General features: G+C 39.5%; 1 protein-coding gene across 2 annotated transcripts in view; it reads left to right on the top strand.

The window, feature by feature from the left end:
• KAT6A (lysine acetyltransferase 6A) overlaps nucleotides 1-25,018 on the top strand; it is a 39,210-nt gene extending 14,192 nt beyond the window's left edge. For both annotated transcript variants that reach the window (XM_042024971.1, XM_042024972.1), the window contains 15 exons: nucleotides 2,047-2,155; nucleotides 2,732-2,847; nucleotides 3,092-3,173; nucleotides 3,942-4,077; nucleotides 5,869-6,182; nucleotides 7,376-7,494; nucleotides 9,014-9,129; nucleotides 9,972-10,113; nucleotides 10,558-10,719; nucleotides 11,636-11,729; nucleotides 12,868-13,099; nucleotides 14,154-14,364; nucleotides 15,017-15,709; nucleotides 16,433-16,754; nucleotides 19,962-25,018. In XM_042024971.1, the coding sequence (XP_041880905.1) occupies nucleotides 2,047-2,155; nucleotides 2,732-2,847; nucleotides 3,092-3,173; nucleotides 3,942-4,077; nucleotides 5,869-6,182; nucleotides 7,376-7,494; nucleotides 9,014-9,129; nucleotides 9,972-10,113; nucleotides 10,558-10,719; nucleotides 11,636-11,729; nucleotides 12,868-13,099; nucleotides 14,154-14,364; nucleotides 15,017-15,709; nucleotides 16,433-16,754; nucleotides 19,962-22,546 (5,433 nt within the window). In that variant the 3' untranslated portion in view covers nucleotides 22,547-25,018. The remainder of the gene's footprint in view (nucleotides 1-2,046; nucleotides 2,156-2,731; nucleotides 2,848-3,091; nucleotides 3,174-3,941; nucleotides 4,078-5,868; nucleotides 6,183-7,375; nucleotides 7,495-9,013; nucleotides 9,130-9,971; nucleotides 10,114-10,557; nucleotides 10,720-11,635; nucleotides 11,730-12,867; nucleotides 13,100-14,153; nucleotides 14,365-15,016; nucleotides 15,710-16,432; nucleotides 16,755-19,961) is intronic.
• Nucleotides 25,019-25,308: the final 290 nt, after the last annotated feature.

Raw genomic sequence — 25,308 nt, 5'->3', positions numbered from 1 at the left:
TTCTAGTAGAGCCTTCCCCTAAACTGTAGATGTTTTGGGTTTTTTTTTAGAAGTGATAAAGTGTTTGCTTGCAGCTTGCCAGGGGTGGTAAATAGAGGAAACATTGAAGCTGTGGAGGATAGTCTTTCATCTGGCTCTTCCAAACCTAGACAGTGTTTACATCTGGGCATCCAAATTTGAAGGACTGTAGAGATGAACAGGGTATGCACAAATACTGGCTAGAACAGATAAGAAAGACTATCTTAGGCTGTTGACTGTCTGTAAAACTCTATTTGATGAAATAAATTGCTCGTGAACTTCCTGCAGAGGATATGTGAAATAATCTTATTTCTCCCCTGAAAAGTTGCATGAATGTTGCAGCTTTCCTTTCAAAAGGCAGAAGGTAAAAGTAGTTCCTGAAATCTTGAATCCAGAGAAATTAAAGCACTGACTGACCCTTCCTACACAGGGTTTTTTTCCCCAGTAAACCTCTTACTGACTGGAAGCAGCTAACTGTCTGGCACCTAGAGTCCAGTCATGAACAAAAAGAGAACAATTTGTGTACAGAAGATTCCTCTCTGTTAAAAGAGGATGGGGAATCCCTGCATAGCTGATTTCAGCTGATGTTGCTGTGGTGACTATGGCTGGAAAGATACTGCCTGTGGGCAGTGAAGATGCTAGCTTCCCCTTCCCATTTGGATATTAATGATTAGTATGCTTGGCATAACTATCTACAGTTGTCTTGTTTTCTCTGTTTCTCAAAAGGAGCAGAAACTGCAATCCTTCAATTAACTAATCCTGTGAACGTATTCCAAACTGAAGTAGTTTGATGGGCAGGTGATTTCATACTAGTTTATACTTCAGCATCATTTGGGATTTCCCCAAAGGCTAATATAAATACTTGTGTTCTAAATGAGGAATGTCAGGCTTTCTTTCCTGTTGTGTGGCTTAATTTTGAAACAGCAGATTTCCTAAGGTGTTCAGATTGTTTCCATCTAGTGGGTGCTTTAAGGACTACATCTCAGACTGCAGGTGTACCGTGTGTGCTCTGTCTGTACACTGAGCAAAAGGTAGAGATTTCAAATTTTCAGTTTCTATGTTACAGTAATATAAACAAATTGATATTTGATTTATTTACTGATTCCTGCAAGAAGCTATTCTGGATACAGCTTTTGCTTTGGCTTAGGCAGAGTAAAGGTGCTTGAAGTTTTTCTGGTACGGGCTTCCGTGCAATAATTAACAGTACACACATATGTACCTGCAGAATAGATTCTGAAAAGGTATGTGTGAAATCACTAACTGTAACTTGATACAGCTATACAAAGAATGTTTCTCAGAACTTGCTGTAATCTAACGTTATTCCCATTTCCAGTGTTTTAAATGTGGTTTCAGCATATTTTTATTGTACTTTTAAATTAAATTTTGTGTACATCTTTTCTCTGGAAACTATAAATCACAGGATTTAAATGCAGAAGTGGATTAGAAATAATTTGCTAGATCATGAAATCCAGTACTTAATGTTAAATTAGGCCATCCTTTCACTCTTATTAGTTGACCGAGTACCACTTTAAAACAATTATTGCAGTTGCTACATCTTAGATGAGGCTGTTGTAGAATGTCAGTCCTTAAATTTAAAAATGTACTGCTTATTTCTGGCCAAATGTATTGTTGGCTAGTTCATATCTATTGCTTACTTTGCTAGTGCTGTGCCTCATCTTAAAAGCATCTTTTTCGCTACACAATGTTTAACTCCCCCCATAACTTTTTCACAGCACACCGTTTTATCTGCTTGTGATTGCTAAATAGCATACTCACATAATTTTTTGCAGGAAGATTTTTATTTTCGTTTTTCATAACAGTGTTAACAGTTGTACAGATTTTGTTCTTTGGAGTATTAACTTCTATTCAGTCAGTGCTGTATTGAATGTGAGAACCAAGTAAAATCTTTGAGACATGATGTGTATTACATCACATTTATGTGATATATATAAACGTCTGTGTCATTTTGTGTATTACAGTTTGCTCCCTTGAGATACCCAGTGCTCTTACTCTCTGTTCTCCTCACAGCCGGTTGCTGAACCAATTCCAATTTGCAGTTTCTGCCTTGGTACAAAAGAGCAAAATCGGGAGAAGAAACCTGAAGAGCTCATCTCTTGTGCTGACTGTGGCAACAGTGGTAGGTGACCATTTACAGGGCTGCTGGCACTGTCTCTTCCCTTGAGACAGAAGAGCCCACACACTGCCTGGTGCTGCCCCATGCACAGAGGGAGTATGCATCTAGTAAGAATCTTACCACTTAAGACAGAGAAGTCTAGTGTAGTCACTCCTGCTGACCCAGACGTGAGGAATATGCTTCTGTGGCATACAGTACAGCTAGTTCATACAATACAACTGAATCTTAGGCTCCCAGAGGGGAGACAGCTAAGTTAACCTAGCACAAATAATTCATTTGGCTCCTGGAAGGTTTTTTTTTAAAATGTGGCAATGAAGACCAGTTTCACCATGTTTCTCAATTCAATTATGAAGAATTACCTTTGTGTTCTTTTGTATGTGGGCCTGCCATTTGCTATCTAGGGCACTGGTTTGTGTTATTAGTAGGTAAGAATAGAAGCACCTAAAAATAGGAGTATCTGGACAACCAAAATTCTGCATGGGAATACATAATTGATAAAGTTGTCTCTCTGTGAGCTATCTATGACCATCAACAGAAGTATAATGATTTTACCAGTAAAGTGTTCTCCTTTTTCTCCAGGTCATCCGTCCTGTTTGAAGTTCTCTCCAGAGCTGACAGTTCGAGTGAAAGCCTTGCGGTGGCAGTGTATTGAATGCAAAACGTGCAGCTCCTGTAGAGATCAAGGGAAAAATGCTGTGAGTATAGTGGAGTATGGATTGAATGAAGATGATGCCAGTTTGTTGGCTGTTACGTTTAACTACAAAATAAAATTATTTTAGAGACAAATATCTCTAGATTTTATTTTAGTCTGGTAGTCTTTCTGAGACTTGTGAAATACCTTGAATTGTTCATAGTGTAAAATTATGTGCCTGTCCTCTGAAATTAATGGAGGGCTTGATGCTGATGCACATATAAAGAGAGATTATGTGTCTTCAACAGGATAACATGCTATTTTGTGACTCCTGTGACCGTGGCTTTCACATGGAATGCTGTGATCCTCCTCTTACCAGGATGCCAAAAGGTGAGGACTTTGTGGTGAAAAGGATAATTTAAGATGGTGTTGGAAGAGATCAGTGGGCAGGCAGTGCTTCCACTTATTTGGTCCTCTTTTAGCTACATATAGCTCATTTTTGTATGGAATTATCTTTCAAGTATTAGAAACCAAAGAAGGTTCAGAACTTCACATCCAGGTTTTTCACTGTCTCCTGTTCCCTGTACATTACTCTCTGTGAAGGGTTTTGAAAAAAAATTCTTGATGTTTGAAGGAATAGAAGTGATCCCTACAGATTAAGATGATCAGCTTTCATTTGCATGAATAGTCTTGTACAAAAGAAAGAGATAACGTCTATGTTTTTGAAGTGATATCCATTTGGACAGTAGAGTATTCTGGACAAGTGAACTTCTCTATCCAATCAGAAAGCAGATTATGTATGGAAGATTCTTCCTTGGTAGTTAGAAGAAAACTTTTGTATGTAAGATAGTTGGAAGTAGTATAGAAGTGAGCAGATAATGGGATAATTAACCATTAAATCAAGGTTTTCTGATGATATGCTGCCGATTAAGGAGACTTCCTTTGGGTTTGTAACTCTGTGGGGGCTGGGGAGTATTAACAGGACTTGAGTTCAGATTGTTGAAGCATGCATATAATTCTTCTTGCATGTATATGTGATAATCAGTGCCTTTGGTACTGTTCCTACCCTTAATCTCAGAAGGCCTGTGGACTGTATTTCTCCCTTTTGTCCTATATAGATGTCTCTTGCATTCGGTGATGGGGACTTGTGTCTTATAGGTATGTGGATATGTCAAATATGTCGACCACGGAAGAAAGGAAGAAAACTTTTACAGAAGAAGGCAGCACAGATAAAAAGACGCTATGCTAACCCAATAGGACGTCCCAAAAACAGGTTAAAGAATCAAAATACAGCGTAAGTCTCTATAAGGAAAAGTAAGATGTGAGATTCCGTAGGACAGTGGGTATTTCTGAAGTCTCTTGTCTACTTCGTGAGAATTTTTCTTTTACAATTAAGAGCTGTTCATTATTCTTTACTACAAATTTCCTGAAAAGGGCTGTGAAAGACTAGAAGTAACCTTAGTGCTTCTTTTGGCCAAGATTTTTGACTCTTAGTAGTAATTTACTGTTTATTTTTGAACTATTCCTTATAGTCAAATTCCTGAATTTTCCTGTTCATGTAATCTTTTTTGCTGGATGGCTCCTTCTTCCAGCATAATTGCCTTGCTTTACATTTCCCAAGAACCCATTCTGTTGTTTAAAGAAATTAAGTAATCACAAGAAAGCATATGAGATTGTTTGACGTGTATTTAAACTGACACTGCTGCCAGAAAATATTTGTCCGCTTTCTGCTTCCATTCCACGTGTTTCTACATTTGTGGAGAACTCCATTGTGCTGAGACAGATTGTGTTGCTGCAGCCTTGTCATGGTTGTTGTGGGGCAACTATCTAGTTGTCAGGGAATTGGATTTGGCTGGGCAGGAATTCTTTGGAGAGCTGTTCAGCCAAAGCAATTTCCTTGAATTAAGATTGCTGTACAGTGCTGTTTGTGATGCAGCACTATGGACTCTTCAGGATGCAAAACAGTGAAGGAGCATGTCACAAGAACTTCTGTTTTGGATATCAAATCAGCTTAAAAAAACAGTGGAACCACCACTTGATTCTAACCAATAGCACCAGAGGATGTTCTGGAAAACAACCTTACAAAATTTAATGCTTCTAAAAACAGAGGGAGTGTCTGTATTAAACATGATATTTTCTTTCAGTCAGTACAATAACTTTGCATAGAAGAACTCTCAGTATAATTCAGAGGAACTAAAGGAAAACTAGCTATCTGCTTCTACTCTTTTGTCCCTTTTAACTATTATTTCATGATTGATTCACAGGTTTTTTTGCCTTTGTTCCATCATTTCCCTTGCAAAATATATCAGAATAGTGCAAAGATCTATAGTTTGTCTTCTTGGGGAAAAGCTGCCTACTTCTATCCTCCATAGCTGAAAGGACTGTAGCTAAAAATAGTCAGTCAGTCTACGGCACTCCTTCTGAGAAGTTATCTCACAGAATCATAGGATCATTTAGGTTGGAAAAGACCTCTAAGATCATCGAGTCCAGTCATTAACCCAGCATCACTGTGTTCACCACTACCCATACCCCCAAGCCACATCCAGACACCTTTTGATACTTCCATCTCAACAGAGTTTTGGAATTTGCAGTCTTAAAGATGGCAGCTGGTTGGAGAGCAACGCTGTTTTCAGCTAAGGTGACCATCAGTGGTGTAGGTTCTTAGCTACTAGGTGCATCCTTCATGTATTAACATTCTGTGAAATTCCTACAACAATTTCCTATCAGTACGAGAACTATGGCAAATGACAAGTGTAAATGTTTAAGGATTGCGTAAATTGAAGCCTTCTGTGCAATGTATTCATTTTGGTTACTGATTTTAAAATTTACTGTTGTTAAATTTGGTGAAAATCTATTGTTTATACTCAAATTAGTTTGACATAATGTTCAATGTAGAGAAAAATAGTGCAGTACTTCTACTGAGATGTTTAAATCCTGGCTCCTCTAGGGTACGCAGACTCTTGATGACTCCTGTATTATTAAATTCTTCAGCTCACGTTCTGTGTGGCTGATAAATATGTTAGAGAAGATGGTAGACCACCTTACCACATCTTCTGACCGTATCTTTCCCCTTCTCATCTTTTAGATCAAAAGGTCCTTTCAGCAAAGTTCGCACTGGTCCTGGTCGGGGTCGGAAGCGTAAGATCGCTCTGTCCAGCCAGTCAGCATCATCAGAAGGAGGATACCTGGAGCAGGCAGATGTCTTGGACTTCTGCAGAGATGGCAGCAACACCTTGAAGTTTAACAAGAAAACCAAAGGGCTTATAGATGGCCTTACTAAATTCTTCACTCCCTCCCCTGATGGACGAAAAGCTCGAGGAGAAGTGGTAGACTATTCTCAGCAGTATAGGATCAGGAAAAAGGGTACCAGGAAATCTAGCACTTCAGAATGGCCCACAGGTAAAGATCTTTCACCCTGCCAATGTAAGTATCCTGTATACCAAGCAAATGTTCAAAGGCTAGGATGTTGAAGTGACTGGAATTGTTAGAGGCTGGAAACTTTGAGCTGAAAGTTAACACTGAAATGCACTTATCTTTGGTGCATTGAGGTAGAGTATGAGCTGGAAAAAGGAAGTGATCCTAGAGACCTTAGCCTCTTTAGATATGATGGCAAGGTGTGATGAGGGGTTAAATGATTACGGTGAGGTAGAATGCCCATTGGTAAGGAGGTGCTTGCAGACAGCCCTAGGAAATGGGCTAAATAATGTCACACTGGAAAGAAATTACATAGGCAGTGGTTCATGAGAATTAAGAGCAGCAAGGTAGAAGTATGAAATGGAAAATAAATAACTAAAGCCAGTCGGATAGACCCATGAGTTTCCAATCTATGGATGCGTGCAAATGTTTCCTAATTTTCTCAGCCGTAGAGGAGCCTGTTTGTGTGGCTTGGCATCTTCTTGCTGAAAACTATCCCTTCCCTTTGGAGTGCAGTTCTGCTTTCCTTGGTTTTTTTTGCTTTTTTAGCTTAAGATATTATCTATGACTGGACCTTTATTTAATTTCTGTATTCAGATATTTACAGTTTTGTTGAATGGTTCTGAGTTGTTCCTGAGCAGGCAGTGGAAAATATTCCACAATAAAATACTATATTTACAGCTTTAGAATAGTTACCTGCATTGACCTGGCTGGTGCTGGAAGAACAGCAACGTGACTTAATGCTTTGGGAGTGAGGTGAAGTGCATAGAGGGTTTTGTTGGATTTTTTGTTTGGGTTTCTTTGTTTGTTTTTGTTGAAGGGGTATTTCTAAGGTGATAAATGCAGGTGTCCTGGTTTTGGTTTTACCAGATATGGCATTTAAATAGTTGTGATCCTTGTTTGTGAAAAGCAGGCTTAGTGGTAAGCCATTGATGCCTTCATGGTACTATGACTATCTAGGTGGCGACATTTGGACTTGCTTAAATATAGGACAGTACTACTTACATGGTCCCAAATCTAGAACCTGTTCTTCCTTTGTGGTCCCAAATCTGAACAGAAAATCCCATCAAAAAAAATCTGGCACAGTGTGTGAATACAGCCAGATGTTGTTTGTCACTGCACTAAAAGCAAATACTCTTGTAAATGTAGGTGAAGACAATTTTCTCTCTCATTTACAGACAATCAGGATGGCTGGGATGGAAAACAAGAAACGGAGGAGCGTTTTTTTGGAAGCCAGGATGTGTTAAATGAAAAAGACATGGAGTTGTTTCGAGATATTCAGGAACAAGCACTGCAGGTAAAGTTAAATTGTCAGTGTCTGGCAGTAAGTACCAAATCTGTGAAAGACATTTAAACAAATATAAAGCCACCACCCCAACAACAAAATAACAAGAAATGCAGACTTCAGATGAGTCAGTCTGTCACAGAAGCTAATGTGCTTGGTTTCTGCTGCTTGAAAATTATGGACAACTGACCTCAAGAGAGCTGAAGGATAACATAAAAGGGAGTGTGAGTGGTTAAGGTGGCTAAAAAACCTTGAGGTCTGTGGCTTTAGTCCTCTCAGAACTGTTAAATAGCTGGTAAAACATGTGGACTGTGAAAACAATAAAATGTGGGATGGTTTGCTAGCAGCATGGGTCACATAGAGTCTCAGAGTAGTTAAAGCATTCTTTTTCTGGGTACTTTAACTCCTTATGGAGCAGGGTAGAGCATGTGTCTGTATACACATTGACAGATGTTTGCCAATAGAGGTTGCTGTTCCTTTTCGTCTAGAGCTCCACAGATGTGGATGCCTAGGATTAGATCCTGAGGTGACTTTTGCCTATACCAGTCCCACTTAAGAAGCTTAGCAAGATACTAATTTGGAATGTTAACTTTTCAATGTTAACTTTTTAAACTGTCCTGGGTACAGCTGTCTCATTCTGCTAGGATAAATTTGCATATAGGTAATTCACTGGTACTCGTCCCATTAGCTGCTGACCTCCAGCATGAAAAATTCTCATTTGTTAATAACTTCAGTCCGGGTGGTTCATATTATAATGCAAGGCTAGTGGGAATATTTAGATTTCTATAATTCTGTGAGTGACAGTCTTTTGAGATAAAATCTTCATGAGCTGAGAAAGCATTTGTTTTCTTTTAAAGTAGAGCATTTAGTATCCTTATTTTTAGTTGCTATAAAATATAGTTACTATCAGAGGGACAGGGGAAATAAAGGTTGTATAAGTAGTTTAAAAATACTCTATTTTCTATTTTTCTCTTCTTCTAATAAATGTGAGGTTTTTCCTTAATTCTTCAGCAGTTGTGATGATAAGCAGATAGCCACATCCTGAATATTGGTTTGGTAGCTGCTATGGTCACAGTAGTGCATCTAGTCTCAGAGCTGGGAAGACACTGATGTGTGATGTTAAATACTTGCATGTTCTAGTTTTTAACTTCAGGAGCAGTTTATATGTTTCTGTTCTTCACTACTGAAATAACAAGAAAGAAAATTACGATGAGATTCAAAAAAGATTGTATTAAACTTTGCTGTGTACTAATTTGCATTTAAAACTATGGCATGCAACACCGTGAATGGTAGTGGAGATACGTGGTATGATAATGTTTATTAATTCTTTCTTTTTGTGAATCATGTGGTTGCTTGAAGTGTGACTGGTACTGGTTTTTAGTGTCAGAGAGCAACATCTGCATCTTCCTAATTATCTGTGAGTTTGAGGAGAATGGACTGTGTAGATGAAAATGTTTTAATTTATTTAATCTTAGAAGTCTTTCACTTGAAAATTTATGAAAACTTGTTTTTTTTTTTTACCCTTGCATAGAAAGTAGGGGTGACTGGGCCTCCTGATCCGCAAGTCCGCTGCCCTTCTGTTATCGAATTTGGCAAGTACGAAATCCAGACCTGGTACTCCTCCCCGTATCCACAGGAGTACTCGAGGTAGGACTCTTCTTTGTTCTTCTTCGGTGTTTATGGGAAAACTGTACTCGAGCAGGCATAGAAATCTGGTGGTTTCTACATTTTGGTGTCTGAAAGATTGTTCTGCTGTGCTGCACATATAGTTGCTTTGCTGTTCTCTTGCTTAAGAACTTTGCAAATTGTCTAAACTGCAAACTCTTAACTTTATTCAGAAAGAGGAATGACTTACAAGGGCTATAGCTAGAGGAAGAAAATTAAGTGAAACTCTTTTTTCTGCGATTTAATAAGAACACGTGGTCTGTCATGAGGAATTACTCTAGCTGTACAAAGACATTCCTGCCCAAGCTAGGGTATATAAATGGAGTTAAATCACAAGAATTTTGGGAAACATGCATTCCAGTCGTTCGTGTCAGTGTAGTATGTAAAACGGTTTTAAAGCAGATGGATAGGTGGTGATGTGACCCATCACTCAAGGGTATGTACATACAGCTGGGATGTCGGCTGTGATGATGAGGGAAAGAAAGGAATAGGAACTATTTATCTCATCCATCCTAGCATCATTAGTGCAAAACTGGGAGGGGTTACTGTTTTTTTCCTAGGATTTTAATCTATTTCTTCTGGCATAAGTTAATAATGTAAATGTAATTATGCAGGACATTAAGGGCTGTTTTTAAAAACGCGTTTGTTACAGAGTAAGTGTCATGACTTTAACTATGGTAAGGTGGTTTTGCCCTCATTAGCACATACACAAGGTCAGTGTATATTGGGTTTGTTCTTACCAAGTTCTCTATCGGCAGGAGTGAGGAATTTTGTATAAAAGTCTCTGCCTTCAGTCTCTGATCTTTCTCTGTCTTTGCTTACAGGCTACCGAAGTTGTACCTTTGTGAATTCTGTCTAAAATATATGAAAAGCAGGACTATTCTCCAACAGCATATGAAAAAATGTGGCTGGTTTCATCCTCCAGCCAATGAAATTTACAGAAAAAATAATATATCAGTCTTTGAGGTAAGTTAGAAAATGAAGCCGCTCACTTTTCTCTGTAAAATAGGGTCTTCAGCACCTAATCACATGATAAATTTTTCGTAGTCCTAAAAATCTTCATTCTTGAAACACTTCAGTTTCCAAGAGTGAAGAACAACAAGCAAGCATCCAGTAGGAACTGACCTTGTGTACAGATTATTCATCCGTAAAACACACAAGACTCACTTTGTAAAAATCTGGTTTTTATATTTTGCGAAAATTAATTTTAAGTTGTCTCTTAAGCTACTGAATGTGACAGTGACTTGGTCACAGCCTTTATTCTGTGTAAGTTTTAAGTCCCTTGAGATGCTGCCTGTGACAGAGAAGTCTCTCACGTTAAGACGTTTCAAATGTGTGGGGATACTCAGGTGAAGCATGTCCTTGCATAACAGCAAATGGAGTGACAGAACTTCTCCTCATGTCTCTAAGGTTGATGGCAATGTCAGCACTATCTACTGCCAGAATTTGTGCTTGTTAGCTAAACTCTTCTTGGACCACAAGACTCTCTATTACGATGTGGAGCCATTTCTTTTCTATGTGCTGACACAGAATGATGTTAAGGGCTGTCACCTTGTTGGCTACTTTTCCAAGGTAAGTATTTGGGTACGAATTGTTTGGTATGGTGAGCAGTGCTGCTTTGGATTCTTTAAATTGTTGTAAAAGTTGTAACTTATGCTCTTGCATTTTATATAATAAATTATGTAACACAGGTATAGACAGCTGCTGCAACCAGGTTTTATTTCTATTACATTTGGAGACCACTTGGGTTAGTAAACTCAAGTTTCCTTTAATATTGAATAGCATATACTTGCTAAGGAACTTGTACTGCAGCTAATGGTTAAAAAAAACTTTTCAAATTACTTCCTGCTCTTGGTGGAGATGGGGTAGTACTGTTTGTGAGATAGAACTGCTTGGTAATTCTGTTTCTCACCTTTTGTTCTGTATATACATTGTTTTCCAAACAAGTTTGGCAACTTTGCACCTGATTTGAAGCCTTTTATTTTTTTGAGGGAACAGGGCCATGATTTCAGATAGGACTTTTCTTAAGATTTTTATTCTTAATAATTTCAATTATTTTTAAGTAGTTTTATTTGAAGGTTTTTTTTTTTAGTATTCAGAACAGCAGATTTGAGACTGGATTTTAGTATCTTATGCTTGTAATGTTTAAGGATTCACTGGAATGTTGCAATCTTTTGTAATGAATTTAGCTGCCTTCAGATTTATTCTTAGAATTCATCTTCTCTGCAGTCCATGTTCTTTACTGTATACTATCTAAGCAGAGGGTGATGTCAAATTTTCATTCTTTGTGCTTTTCTTAACTGAAATAATGGTAGAGTTTTAATATTGTCTCTTTGAAGGATTTCCTTGGCTTTATTGTTCCTCAGAAACTTTGACTGTGGCTTCCTAGCTTACTTTTTGCTGTAGAACTACTTTTACAGAACAACTTACAACTTCTGCTGTTTCTCGCTGATCTGTTTTTTCAATATGATGCTTTTTTTTCCAACAGGAAAAGCACTGCCAACAGAAGTACAATGTTTCCTGTATAATGATTCTTCCACAATACCAGCGAAAGGGCTATGGCAGGTTCCTAATTGACTTCAGTAAGGAACTTTTTCTTCACTTTTTTTTAGTCTGTCTTTTCATATTTTAAAGGACTTAACAGTAGAAGTGGATATTTTTCAAATTAAAACGCATCTCAGGACAAAGGCTTCTGAAGCTCACAAAATCATCTGAACTTCACAGTTTATTCATTTTTTGGAACTTCAGTTCTAAAGACAAAATCGATCATTTTTCCTTTGATTCCGATGTTTTCTGTGTATGCAACTTAAGGTAGAAACTGAAGGCATGTGTCAGTATAGTGATTTTAGCCAAAGCTTGTCTTGTGCGTTTAGTTCCTTACACAGAAAGCCAGCTCTAAGACCGCATGCTCTGTGGAAATCTTCAGCAGCTTGAGTAGGTGAATGAGTGTCTCAAGCAGAAATGTCTTACATTTTAATTTAACTTTGAGAGCAACAAAACCAGACATACTTAAGCTCTGAATACTCAAGAAATTCTCAGATTCCTACATGTATCTTAGCAAGGTCATAGGAAACTTCCCCCTAACTATACATTGTTTATTATGCCTACAGCAATTTAATACAGCCCTCCCTGCGGACATACAAATTTTAGAGTTAATGTTAATGTTATGGTAGAGCAACAGTGAGAAGGCACATTTGTCATCTTCGTCCATCCACCCCTCTTTGTCTCACTAGGTAGAATATAACCTCTCGGCCTTTATTGAACCTGTGCAACGTTATCACAGTCTTAAATTAATGAAATCTCTGCAAATAGAGCTTGGTACTCTCCAGTATGGTCGTGAAGTTTGACAGAAGAGAATTTTCAAGAAAATTTTTAGTCATATTAGTTTTAAGAGTATGTTTTTCCTCTGTCATTTCCAAAATTGCTATTGCAATTGTGCTTCAGGCTTGGTGTAGTTTCTAGGTAGGTACCTGCTGCCATCTCGTGGCATTGCCATAGTCAGTGTCTGATGGCAGCAGAGCTCAGAAATCTCATACTCGATCATTGAATAACGGGAGTTTAAACAAACAGATAAAAAATTGGCCCGACACCTGTAAGTATCTGTCAGAGTTCTCATCTACATCTTGTAGGCAGCACTAAGCTATTGTATGAGGCCTTCGTAGAAGTTGGGGTGGAAACAGAAGCTAATGTTTTGAAACCTTTTTTATTGTGTATCTTTAGGCTATTTGCTTTCAAAGCGTGAGGGTCAAGCAGGATCACCAGAGAAGCCCCTGTCAGACCTGGGGCGCCTGTCATATATGGCTTACTGGAAAAGTGTAATATTGGAGTGCCTTTATCATCAACGTGACAAGCAATTAAGCATCAAGAAATTGAGTAAGCTGACTGGAATCTGCCCTCAAGATATCACTTCCACTCTGCATCACCTACGAATGCTTGACTTCCGTAGTGATCAGTGAGTACAGGAGTCCTGTTGTAATCCCACATACCTTCAGATGTATTTCATTGAAATTTAATGGTGTTTGAAGACAAGTCACATCTTGGTACTCATGTGCAATGCAAGAATCATTCAGTGCCAAAGCTGGCTCAGATGTCCAGCTGTGTAGCACTGTAGATGTGGAATTCTGAGTAATTTGCTGCTGTGAGAGAGAGCAAGTTGGTCTCTTGGTCATGTTTTCTTGGGATCCCTCAGCAAAATCCGTCTAATACACTCACAAAACAGAGCAAAGAACAGCAACTTTCCTTCTCTAGAGGCAGATCTGCTCCTTATTTTCAGTCAGTGAGCAGACAGTTGTTTCCCTCCTTTTCTCTATGTCTCAAAAATGCTATAAACTGTGTGGATTAACGTGGAGTGCTTGAAGAGTGGGACAGATCACTGGGAGAGGTGAAGTGTGTTGGTATAGAATAGAGGTAGCCTGCTTGCTCAGCTGACAAGTTAGGTGAAATACTGCGAATTAGTCTTGTTTCAGACCATAGCAGTTTGGTGAGTGGGGTTGTATTCTATTGTGTTTTGTGTTAAAGTTGAAACTTACTTGGAAAACTTGAGGATAGTTTTATGTCCTCATCTCACAATATACCTTTAACCGGTGATATTTCTCTCAGACCCCTAAATAAAATGCACTATGGTAGTGGGAATGCAACTTTTCTTGAGCAGTCCTTTTATTTCGCTTTGGTAGCTTTCACCTTATGTTGTCCATTCCCCAAATGGCGTACCCCTTGTCCATAATAAAAATGATACTCTGCAGCTGAATGTTACACATGGAAGGATAATGGCTTCACCATTAACAAGAAGTGGAAAGAATTTTAACATTTCCTCAGTCGTGAGATGCTTTCTCTGGTAGTCAGATGGTACTGCAAATTGTACTATTTTAATGAGCTTCTGTTCTCTCTGAAGTTACTTGTGGCAGCACTGATTGAGAGTATACAGATTTTTCTGTAATATATCTGTTTCACATAACAACATGTACGGTATGTCACCTGTTATTGATCAGAGTATTATTGCTGTTCAGATTTGTGATCATTCGTCGTGAGAAGCTTATCCAGGAACACATGGCAAAGCTCAGAACTAACGTCCGACCTATCGATGTGGATGCAGAATGTCTGCGTTGGACACCTGTTATAGTTTCCAACTCAGTTGTCTCTGAAGATGAAGAAGAGGAAACAGAAGATGGGGAAAATGAAGAGCAACAAAAGCAGAAAGAAAAGGATCCAGAGACCAGTGTAAGAGTGAATCTCTTATTTCTGTGTGGCATTTAGTTTATACTTAATGCTTTTGCAGGCTGCTCTAACAACATTTCATATGTGAAGCTTGCGCATTTGTCATAATCATAAAAAGCAGTGCAGTCATGGTTAGTTTATGTATCTTTATGGTTTCAGATTAGAAAATAAATAGAGAAAACATCAAGGCATAGTCTGGAGAAAATCCTTGAAGGGGTTGCACTCTCGCATCAGGTGATGAGCGCTGACTAGAATACTTAGAGGCAAATTATCTGCTGTTACTGTATTTACATTAATTGTACATTTTAATGGAAAAACAGCTTCAAGTTTTTCTTACTTTTTTCTTGAAAATTGCACAAATACTGTGAATGTAGCAGGGTGAAGTTAGCGTTCTAGCACACCACTGAATGGCTGACTGAAGTGACTTGTTGGGAAGCTAAGTGAGGTGTATTATCACCTGTGAGGAAAGGAGTAGCAAGTAGCACTACAGGAATCTCTTAAAGGTCAAGTCTTTTTTTTAATCTTGTATTTTTAAAGGACACTTCTGCTAAACTTTTCTGACTTTTTGCTCAAAAGCTTTTGTGGAATCAAATTCAGGATAGACATTTATGCGTAAATAGGAAGTATGAAATATATTTGTTTTTATTTAAATCAGATGGTAAAATCTGTGTCATGGGAGAAGAAAGAGCAAGAGCCTTACTCACCAACAGAGAGTGAAAAAAAGCCAGACATTGTTGCTCCAGCCAATTCTGCACGACCAAACAAGCACACTTTTCCCCTGGATAGTCTTCCTGCAAACAGTCAGCCATCACGAAGAGGTCGATGGAACCGGAAGAGCAAAAAACTTCCTGAGCCCTTTTGCGAGAAGGAGCCAGTATTGCCCGCCGAGGACAAAACAGCAGTTCCCAGTGGACGATGCAGTGAGTGTGAGGAAAAATCAGCAGCCTCACGAGGCCGGTGCAGTGACTGTGAGGAGAAGTCAGTGGCCTTGCAAGAAAGATGTGGTGAGTGTGAAGAGAAATCTCCAGCCTCGAGAGGCCGGTATGCTGAAGATGAGGAAAAATCTGCAGTTTCCCAGGGACAGTATGGCAAAGGTGAAAAATCTGCTATTCCCCGTCGGCAGCAGAGTGAAGGTATGGAAAGGTGGAGGGGGCAGTTGAAAAAGACCACAGAGCCACTGAAATGCAGATTCCCAGAGGACTGCGACAGATTACCCCGGCGCTACAGTGATAGTGATAGGGCACTTCTGAGGTGTTTTAGTGAGAGTAGTGAGGAGGAAGATGATGAGCCTGCGAGTCCTCGATCAAGCTCTCCACCTGTTCTCACCAAGCCAACATTGAAACGAAAGGTGTGTGCCTTATTTCTTGTTGTTTCTGACTATGTTATCCAGTCGGTTTTGTCAGTATGTTGGGGCTTTCTGAAGGATGGTGCAGTTCACGAGGTCTGTATTAAGTGTACAGGGAGCACTTGTTCAGTGTTCCAGAACTCTCTCTGCAGGGTACTTCCTGCTGACTTTTTTTAGTGGTGGTTTTTGGTGAATCAGAGGTAGGAGTTTGAGGGTTTTTTGATTCTAGCTTCTATCTTGTGCTTTTAATTTTTTTTCTAACTTAGTTATTAAAGTTTTACTCAGTAATGCAAAATAGAAACAGATACAGTCCTAGTTATGAAAGAAGCTTACAAAACAAATGCTCTCTAAACAACTGAAATCAGAGTGTAAAGTCTTTGAAATTATTTACCATGGAGATGTGAATTCTGTCAATGTATCTAAGCAAATCCTTTCTTCATGGGATGCTGCACTAAAACTAAAATACACTACTTCTGTATCATTTTTGCACCTTATTCTAACCTGTTCACATCTGTGTTGTAGTGTGTCTAAACTTCCAGCTGTTACGGATGGGCTGTTCACTTCAGCTGCTTAAATTCTAACTAGTGGCAGGTGCCAGTCACTATTTCTAGTGAATTCTGGATTCTAGAGTGGAACTCTCTGCTGTTCATGTTTTGTATTTATCTAGTGTTTTATTTCTACTGCACATGATAAAATGTCTTCTCTTTTCCCACCTTCCACTTTCAGAAACCAATTCTTCATCGGAAGAGGCGTGTCCGCAAGCGTAAGCACCACAACAGCAGTGTTGTCACTGAAACAATCTCAGAAACCACAGAAGTGCTGGATGAACCATTTGAGGACTCAGACTCTGAACGACCAATGCCCCGATTAGAGCCTACGTTTGAGATTGAGGAGGAGGAGGAGGAAGAGGAGGAGGAGGACGAAGAGGAGGAGAGTGAACTTTCATCCAGTGGATACTTTCGGCACTTAGCCCCACCAGACACGCTCAGGCATAGACCCTCTTCTAAGAGGAAGTCCAGAGATGAGGAGGAGTCTGATGACAATAATGGTATGTTTGGTGGTACGCTGGTGAAAGTTTGATAGATTGTATTGGATGATAACAGCTCATGACAGAACCAGCTGCTTTCTTTGGCTTGTAACTTCCAGCTGAAATGTAGGTTAGGCATAAATTACCAGTCAAACCAGTCTCAGACATTCCCTAGTTTTATGAAAATGTGCTGCATATATTTAACTGTCTTATTGGCAATGACCTGATCCCAGGCTATCCTTTTGATTCAGCTTTCCTAATGGAATTGGTATCTGTGATTGTGGAAAAACCTATGCAGCAGAGTCACTTACAGAAATAAAACGGAAATGAACTGGCAAGCCCCCGGTTTTCCATAACAAAGGGAAATACTAAATTGTCTCTTCTGACATCCTCTTCTTCATCACATTGCATGTTCACCCTCTCAGCTTCTCATACCTCCTTAAAGTTCTCTGAACCTTCAGTTCATAAAACAAGATAATTTGGTTGTGACTGGTTGCTTAGAGTCCACTGACAATTCAGAAGAAGCATCTGTCATTCAGGTGCTCCATTAGCAATCTTCTTTATGGCTGTTAGATGTCCAGCTGTTTTGATGGGCTACATAGTGCAAGGCAGTCGACGAAATAAAAATGAACAACTGTGTGAAAAACAAATATGGTGCCATTATCCCACAAGAAAAAATTGTTACCTCATTAATTTATGGCTTTCAATTAGGCTGTGGTTACCAGAGAAGAATTTTTCTTTAAAAGTACTTTAATACTAAAAGCATTAATATGATAATAGCCAGGTTTACTTTCTATTTAGCATCAGTTACCCTTAAATCCTTACTACAGCATATAACTATGTAGATTTAGTGCAAACATGTGCTTACAGCATTAAGTTTCCTTAGTGGGAATACATGCACAGTCATCTTATACTATTGGTATAAGATACAATTTTTTTAAATTCTGTTGTGATTAGATTACTCATTAAATACATTTTTGTGATACTCCAGCACTATTAATAAGCCTATGGAGTCGGAGACAGATCTGTTAGATCGGTTGTTTTAAGTATTTTTCATTTGTGCTCTTCTGAATGTTTTCTGGTGGAGATGCAGATCTCTTTAGAGATTCCACTGATGTATATTCTTTTATAAAATAAATCAGTGATTTTTAACCATCTTTTGCAGACTACAGATAGTCCATTAAGTGCCCAGGGATCAAAAATGGTACTTGGAAAGCCACTGTATTAACTGACATCCATTTTATACTACAGTGATAAATTTCTGGCTCACCAACTTTATAAATATTTGTCATTTAGTGTTTTCTGTTCCCTTGTCTCACTTCTGTTGCTTTTTTTTTCCCCCATGAGCTTCTGCAAATTGGTCAGAGCCTCTGAAGTAATAAAGTAGTAACCATATTGTTTTAGGGTATTGCAGCTCCTGACATCACATCTCTGTTGGCTGCTTTTGTCTTCAGTGTAGATGCCTTTGCACATACATGTTAAAACTGTAATGCCCTTAGAGAAAATACAGTGTGCTGTCAGTTACCTAAACATGTTCATCATAAACAGCTGGCTTTTTATTTTGATAAAAACATTAGGCTAGGTGGCGGGGACAGCACTGCCTTATGACACTTCAAAAATACAGTGTTGCAGCAATTAACAAATGGTTCAGATTTAGACTATTTTAGTCATAACTATGAGGTAGGAGTGTTTATAGGAATCTTAGAATTTTTTTGGAGGTTCTCCCATCACTACAGAAGCCTACTTTTGACTTCTTTTTTTCTTTTCTTTTTTTAACTTTCTGACTTGGGGCCAGATTTTTCTGCTGAGAACTTAATGTCTAGCTGAGGCAATCCATTGAAAGTGTTTTAATATTTCGCTGAAATGCATCATTGTGGTTTCTTAAATGGGTGTCTGATGAGAATTTGGATTGGTTCTGATTGCTGTCAGGGCAGCAGTGAGAATGGATAGTGTAGGGTGGTGATTTGAGGCCAGTTTTTAGTAAGGGTTAGACGTTCTGGAAGACAGAAGGTGTTCTGTGGTGTCAAAAACAAAGTTTGTTTCTCTATATTCTACCAAATCTGTGCAATTTGAGTAGTGTTGTGTAGGGGAAGATGAAGCTTGGTAATGGCTGGGCTGTATTATTTTGCTTTTCCTAGTTCTACGTGCAAGTTTTACTGTGAATGTGGTAAATCTAATCCTCTGTAGTAGATACGAAATGTGAAAGACAGGGAAGAGAAATAGTGATGGCTTTTTTTTTAAGAGGTGGGTTTTATTTCTAAGGGTTTAAGTGTTAATGCTTTAATAAGTATTATGAAAATAGTGTTACCTTCTTCCTGTACAACAGTATGCTGGCTGACTGGCAGATCCTTTCTTTTCTTTATGCACATTCCAAATACTTCTTTTTGGATGACATAAGGAGTTACTGATTTTTTAATTCATTTTTTAATACCCAGAATTTCTTCAGAATGCTTTTCATTGGAGGGAGGTATTTAAAGTAAATGCCTGTCTGAGCAAAGGGCAAGAATAACTCCCCTTTATACAGATGTATAAAATGTCACTGACTGTCCTAATTGACAGGTTCAAACCAAAATTAATTCAGGGAATGCCTTATACTATTCAGTAAGTTCTCAGTAAGCAATCACATTCCTTTCTGGCTGTATAAGCTCTGAACCTATTTGAGTGTTTGGAAATCACTGAAATGCAAATCTTGCTTCATCAAATAAAAGATGAAAGAGAAATTCAGCTTCTTGTTAATGATTCCTTCAATTAAAAAAATTACTAGCCAAATCCAGGCATCTGTGTATTTCTGTTGGCATTAAAAAGCATAAAGCTGTGAAAAAAGAGAAAGTATTTCCTTTCTTAAGCAGATGCCCAGATCTAAATGGAAACATGCTTTTATTGCAACTTCATATGTTCCCCTACACTGCAACCCGTTCATTTGTGAACATATTTTATAAATAAAATTTGTCTTCTCAGGACTTCATTATATAGCTTAGAGCTTAATTTGAATTGTGTATTAAAGGCTCAGAGCTTTGAACACAGAAAATCTTGAAAATGTTGATGTTCTTCGAAAATGTAATGTGCAACATGCTGCTAATGAGCAGACCTTGATCCTTCTAAGCTAATATTTCTAAGCTAGGCTAATATTGAAGTTGATAAATACATTGGGCATGCTTGGGAAAGCTTCCCTGAATGCTTAGGTCAAACAAAAATGTTTGAACAGTGTCTTTCAATTTGTATTTTCAGGTAACCCACCCTTGAAACCATTACCTATGCTGAGGAATAATGAAGCAAAGGATTCTTCACTTGAGCCAGATACTTCCACACCTATGAAAAAGAAGAAGGGATGGCCAAAAGGGAAAAGCCGAAAACCAGTCCACTGGAAGAAAAGACCTGGTCGAAAACCAGGTTTTAAACTGAGCCGGGAAGACGTGCCACCATCAGTTCAGGATGAAATAGGTGATGAAGCGGTAGCTAATTCAAAACCAGGGCGTAAGGCCAAAATTTCAGATAAAGAAGAACGTGTTGAGCAGAAAGACCTGCCTCTCACTGAGGAGAGGAAAGAGGAAGATGTGAATATGGAAGCAGAAGAGGTAGGAGAGGGAGAAGAGGAAGATACAGCAAGCGGTGAAGCAAGAGCAGTTTCTCCTGTGGACAGCAACAGCAGTCCAGTGCCAGAAGTAAAAGAGCCTGAGATAGAAGAGGAAGCAGAGGAGAAGCCACGGATTTTAGAAGAGCAGAGGCAATCAGAAGAAGAGCAGCAAGAATTAGACGAACCTGAGCACGACCATGAGGAAGAAGAGGAAGTTGCAGTAGTGACAAATCAAAATGAAGATCATGATGCTGATGATGAAGATGATGGTCATCCGGAGTCTCTGAAGAAAAAAGAATTGGAGGAACAGCCTGTTAAAGAAGGGGTGAAGGAGGAGCCTCAGGTGCAAGAATGTTTTTTAGAAACAAGCATACCAAGCAGTAGAGCAGATGCAAAAGAAAAAGATGAAGCAGAGGCAGATTCTGAGGAAGAGCAGGCTTCCAATGAGACATCAGTGGGCTCAGAGCATGTCCCTGGGTCTGAAGATGATCATGAAGAAGAGCAAAGTAATAAAGAGGGGTTAATTGAATTAAAGGAAGAGGAAGAGATTCCTCATAGTGAACTAGATCTTGAAACTGTTCAAGCTGTCCAGTCCTTGACACAGGAGGAAAGCAATGAGCATGATGTAGCTTACCAGGACTGTGAAGAAACTCTTGCAGCTTGTCAGACTTTGCAGAGTTATACCCAAACTGAGGAGGATCCTCAGATATCAATGGTTGAAGATTGCCAGGCCTCAGAACACAACAGTCCAATATCCTCTGTTCAGTCCCACCCCAGCCAGTCTGTGCGTTCTGTCAGCAGCCCAAATGTGCCTGCTCTGGAGAGCAGTTACACACAGATAAGTCCTGAACAAGGATCCCTGTCCGCACCCTCTATGCAGAACATGGAGACCAGCCCCATGATGGATGTGCCTTCAGTATCGGACCACTCTCAGCAGGTGGTGGATAGTGGCTTCAGTGACCTTGGCAGCATTGAGAGCACTACAGAGAATTATGAAAACCCCAGCAGCTATGACTCCACTATGGGAGGCAGCATTTGTGGAAATAACTCTTCCCAGAGCAGCTGTTCATATGGAGGACTGTCTTCTTCTAGCAGCCTCACACAGAACAGTTGTGTTGTCACTCAGCAAATGGCAAACATTGGCAGCAGTTGCAGCATGATGCAGCAAAACAGTGTCCAGCCTGCAGCAAACTGTAATATCAAGTCACCTCAGAGCTGTGTAGTAGAAAGGCCCCCAAGTAACCAGCAACCAACAACACAGCCACAACAGCAGCAGCCTCAGTCCCAGCAGCCACAGCCGCCACCTCCACCCCAGCAGCAACCTCCATTATCTCAGTGTAGCATGAACAACAGCTTCACCCCAGCACCTATGATCATGGAAATACCTGAATCAGGCAGCACTGGTAACATAAGTATCTATGAGAGGATTCCAGGAGATTTTGGTGCTGGGAGCTATTCACAACCATCAGCCACATTCAGTTTAGCCAAGTTGCAGCAGCTGACAAACACCATTATGGACCCTCATGCCATGCCTTATAGCCATTCTCCTGCTGTGACTTCCTATGCAACCAGCGTTTCTCTTTCCAACACAGGGCTGGCTCAGCTGGCTCCCTCTCACCCCCTGGCTGGCACCCCACAAGCACAAGCCACTATGACACCCCCACCAAACCTGGCATCCACCACCATGAACCTCACATCACCTCTGCTTCAGTGTAATATGTCTGCTACCAATATTGGTATTCCCCATACCCAGAGGCTGCAGGGGCAGATGCCAGTCAAGGGGCACATTTCCATCCGCTCCAAATCAGCCCCCCTGCCCTCAGCAACCGCACACCAGCAGCAGCTGTACGGCCGCAGCCCCCCAGCCGTCGCCATGCAGGCTGGGCCTCGGACCTTGGCCGTGCAGCGGGGCATGAACATGGGAGTCAACCTGATGCCAACCACCCCGTACAACGTGAACTCCATGAATATGAACACCCTGAATGCCATGAACAGCTACAGAATGACACAACCCATGATGAACAGCAGTTACCATAGTAACCCTGCCTACATGAATCAGACAGCACAGTATCCTATGCAGATGCAGATGGGAATGATGGGGAGCCAGGCCTATACCCAGCAGCCTATGCAGCCAAATCCTCATGGAAACATGATGTACACTGGCCCCTCCCATCACAGCTACATGAATGCTGCTGGGGTGCCCAAGCAGTCCCTTAATGGACCATACATGAGAAGATGAGCAAGATCAACTTGCATCCTAAAAAACTGAAATAAATATAAATAAAGGAACCTTTTATACTGACGAACCAGAGAAAATGGACCTTTTTCCAGTTAAAATATTGCTGTAGATTTAGAGGGATTTTCTTTGGTTTATTTTATTTTTTAGGAAGCCTGGTCTTTATTTTTTTGATGTTTGTTTGTTTGTTTGTTTTTCTTTTCTTCACAATCGTCAAACATTTTACAGCTAAAATCACTTACAGATGTTTTTTAGAGGGGAAACATGCACAAAATCTTTTCATAATTTAAAAAGAGCCTTACTTTGCTGACAAAGTGGACAGACTATGTGTAACGTGAAATCATCTTCCTAAATTTTTTTTCAATGTATGTCCTTTTCCCTCCCCTGTGCCCCTCTGTATGCAGTTTCTAGTGCTGCAGGCATGTAAAATGTTTGACATCTCAAAGAATAACAACCCTTCCCTCTAAACCCCACCTAACATTTCCTACTTCTAGCAGGAGGCACTTATTGGGAGATTTGGAAGGGGACACAGAGGATAAATGAAGATCTTTATTTCTGCAAGTCAGGAAAAATCTTTAATTTTCCTTGACTCCCTCACCCTCAGTAAAATTTGGAGTTAGGTGGAAACAATAAACTATTCACATTGGTGTTTTTGTAGATGAGTTAATTGAAATTGTATGTTTTATGCTGAAAATATAATGTAACTTTAAAATGATCCCATTCACCACCCAGACATGCACGTGAACACACATGTGCATGCATGCACACATGTTCTGTCACTGAACTGCTGGAAGCATCTCAAAAGAGAACTTGTTTTGTATCCCTTCGGCAGTCGTGAAGAGGACAGGGTGGGTAATGGTCTGTTAGGACAAGAAAATAGTTACAGGCTCTTCTGGTGACCTGCGAGTCAGCCACAGCTCTGAGATCCCAGACTGCTTTAGTACATACGTGGAAATGCTGAGGGTTTTGGTTCGGAGCCTTTGAGTCAGACTGAGCTCAGAAGCAGCTGTTTCCAGTTAATCTCTTGGCTTGGGAAGTGGTGGAAGATAAAGTGTGCATTTGGTGACTGGGATGAGAACCCTGTGGTGTCCTTGTCACTCTTCCCATTCCTGGTCTGCGGTAGGAAGTTGCTGAATGTGCCGCTTTCTGGGGGTCAGTGATGTTTTTCCTGATTCTCTTACTGTGTTTGATATCCATTTTATAGGAATAGCCACACATTTGATCTAGTGTGGGAAAAGAAGGGAATCGGCCTCTTACAGCAGTGAAACCGTCCCAACACTGTAGCAGGATCTAGGCGGCAGGATTTTGCTGTTTATTACTGCAAAATCCAATTTACATTAATTTTGGCTACACTGCTGGCATGTCACCCAATACAAAAAGGGACAGCCCTTTAATGTAAAGTTCTTTTTTTATTGTATATGAAGTAGAAATACAGACACATTAATAAGACTAATTCCTTTTGTTTTTAAACCAAAAGAATCTAAAAGTTGGGGTTTCTTCAGATGCACTAAAATGGACTTTCCTCCAGTAACTGCTAACCATAAAAGGCAGAATTCAAAGGACTTCCACTTTTTATTTCTGTTTAGTTTTGAGCATGTACAAGGCTGTGTAGGACCCCATTTCTCTGTATATACTATTCCAGTTCCAAATAACCCGTGTAGAAAGCGCACTGTGCTGCCCTCTCTTCTTAGATCTTCAGCTGTGTCGCTGCTTCCTGGGGGTGGGGGTGGGTCTGAGACAGGAGGAGAAGCTGTTGAAACGAGGGCCATGAATTCAGTTTGTTTGCCTTTATGTTTGGTTTGGTTTTGTATGGGTTTTTTTATCAATTGGGCAGCTCCCTTTTCCACAAACCTTTGTGACTGTAGAACTATTGTAGAAAAAAAAAAGTTCTTTTCTATATATAAAAAGAAATTATCCAGCGCAGTAATATTGGTACCTACCATTTTTTCACTTCTGTTTAAAAAAAAAAATGTATTTTTAGCAAGATAACTTGGGTAATCTTCTAAAAGAAATTAAAAAAAATCTCACTGTTAGTGACTTCGATGCCTTTTAAAAATAAGAGCTTTTTCATTTCATTCCATCTTTAAAATTTTTTATCTTTGTTGTAGAATATTAAAAACTATTTTAAGAAAGATAAAATTCTCTTTAAAGAGATCTCTAGAGTGTGTGAATAGGAGCTCCAGATGCCTCTAAAAGCCGCATGTACAAATGAAGCTGAGTCTATTCCTGTCTGTTTATATTTGCTTTTCCTGTTTTGTAACCTCTTTGTACTTTGTTCATGGTGACTTGTAAGCTAAGGGGAAGGGGGTGCCTAGATGCCTTTGTAATTCTTCATGTCATACGCTCCTGGCTGGATGGTCTCCCTTCCTCTCCTTGTATGTAATATCACTTTTTTTTCCCCTTTCTAGCAAGTACTTTCAAAAGAACTCTGTACATTTTAACATAAAAAAATAAATTATGTTGAGCCATTTTGGATGTCAGTTGTGCGTGTAGATTTTTTTTCTTCCATTTGAGTGGTGAATGCTGTCCCTGATACTTAGTCCTGGGAGTATGATTCCCTGTGGGCCTTTTCACCTGAAAGAGAGGTCATACTTGGAATTCACTTATGAGATCTCTTGTTCATGTTAATTTTTATCTAGAATTTCTAATTAGAGAAAAATTACGAAAAACAAACTTGAAGCTTCTCCAGAAATCACCACCTTCAAATGCCTCTCTGCCGGGGCTGCCCCAAACCCAAGTGTGGTCCTGGTTTTTGTCAGCTTCAG

Source organism: Corvus kubaryi, unplaced genomic scaffold (assembly GCF_017639235.1).
Source record: "Corvus kubaryi isolate FWS band 111438036 unplaced genomic scaffold, C.kubaryi_AGA036_p1.0 37265, whole genome shotgun sequence".
Taxonomy (NCBI): domain Eukaryota; kingdom Metazoa; phylum Chordata; class Aves; order Passeriformes; family Corvidae; genus Corvus; species Corvus kubaryi.
Note: the sequence above shows the minus strand (reverse complement) of the source record. Positions and strands in the feature narration are given on the sequence as shown.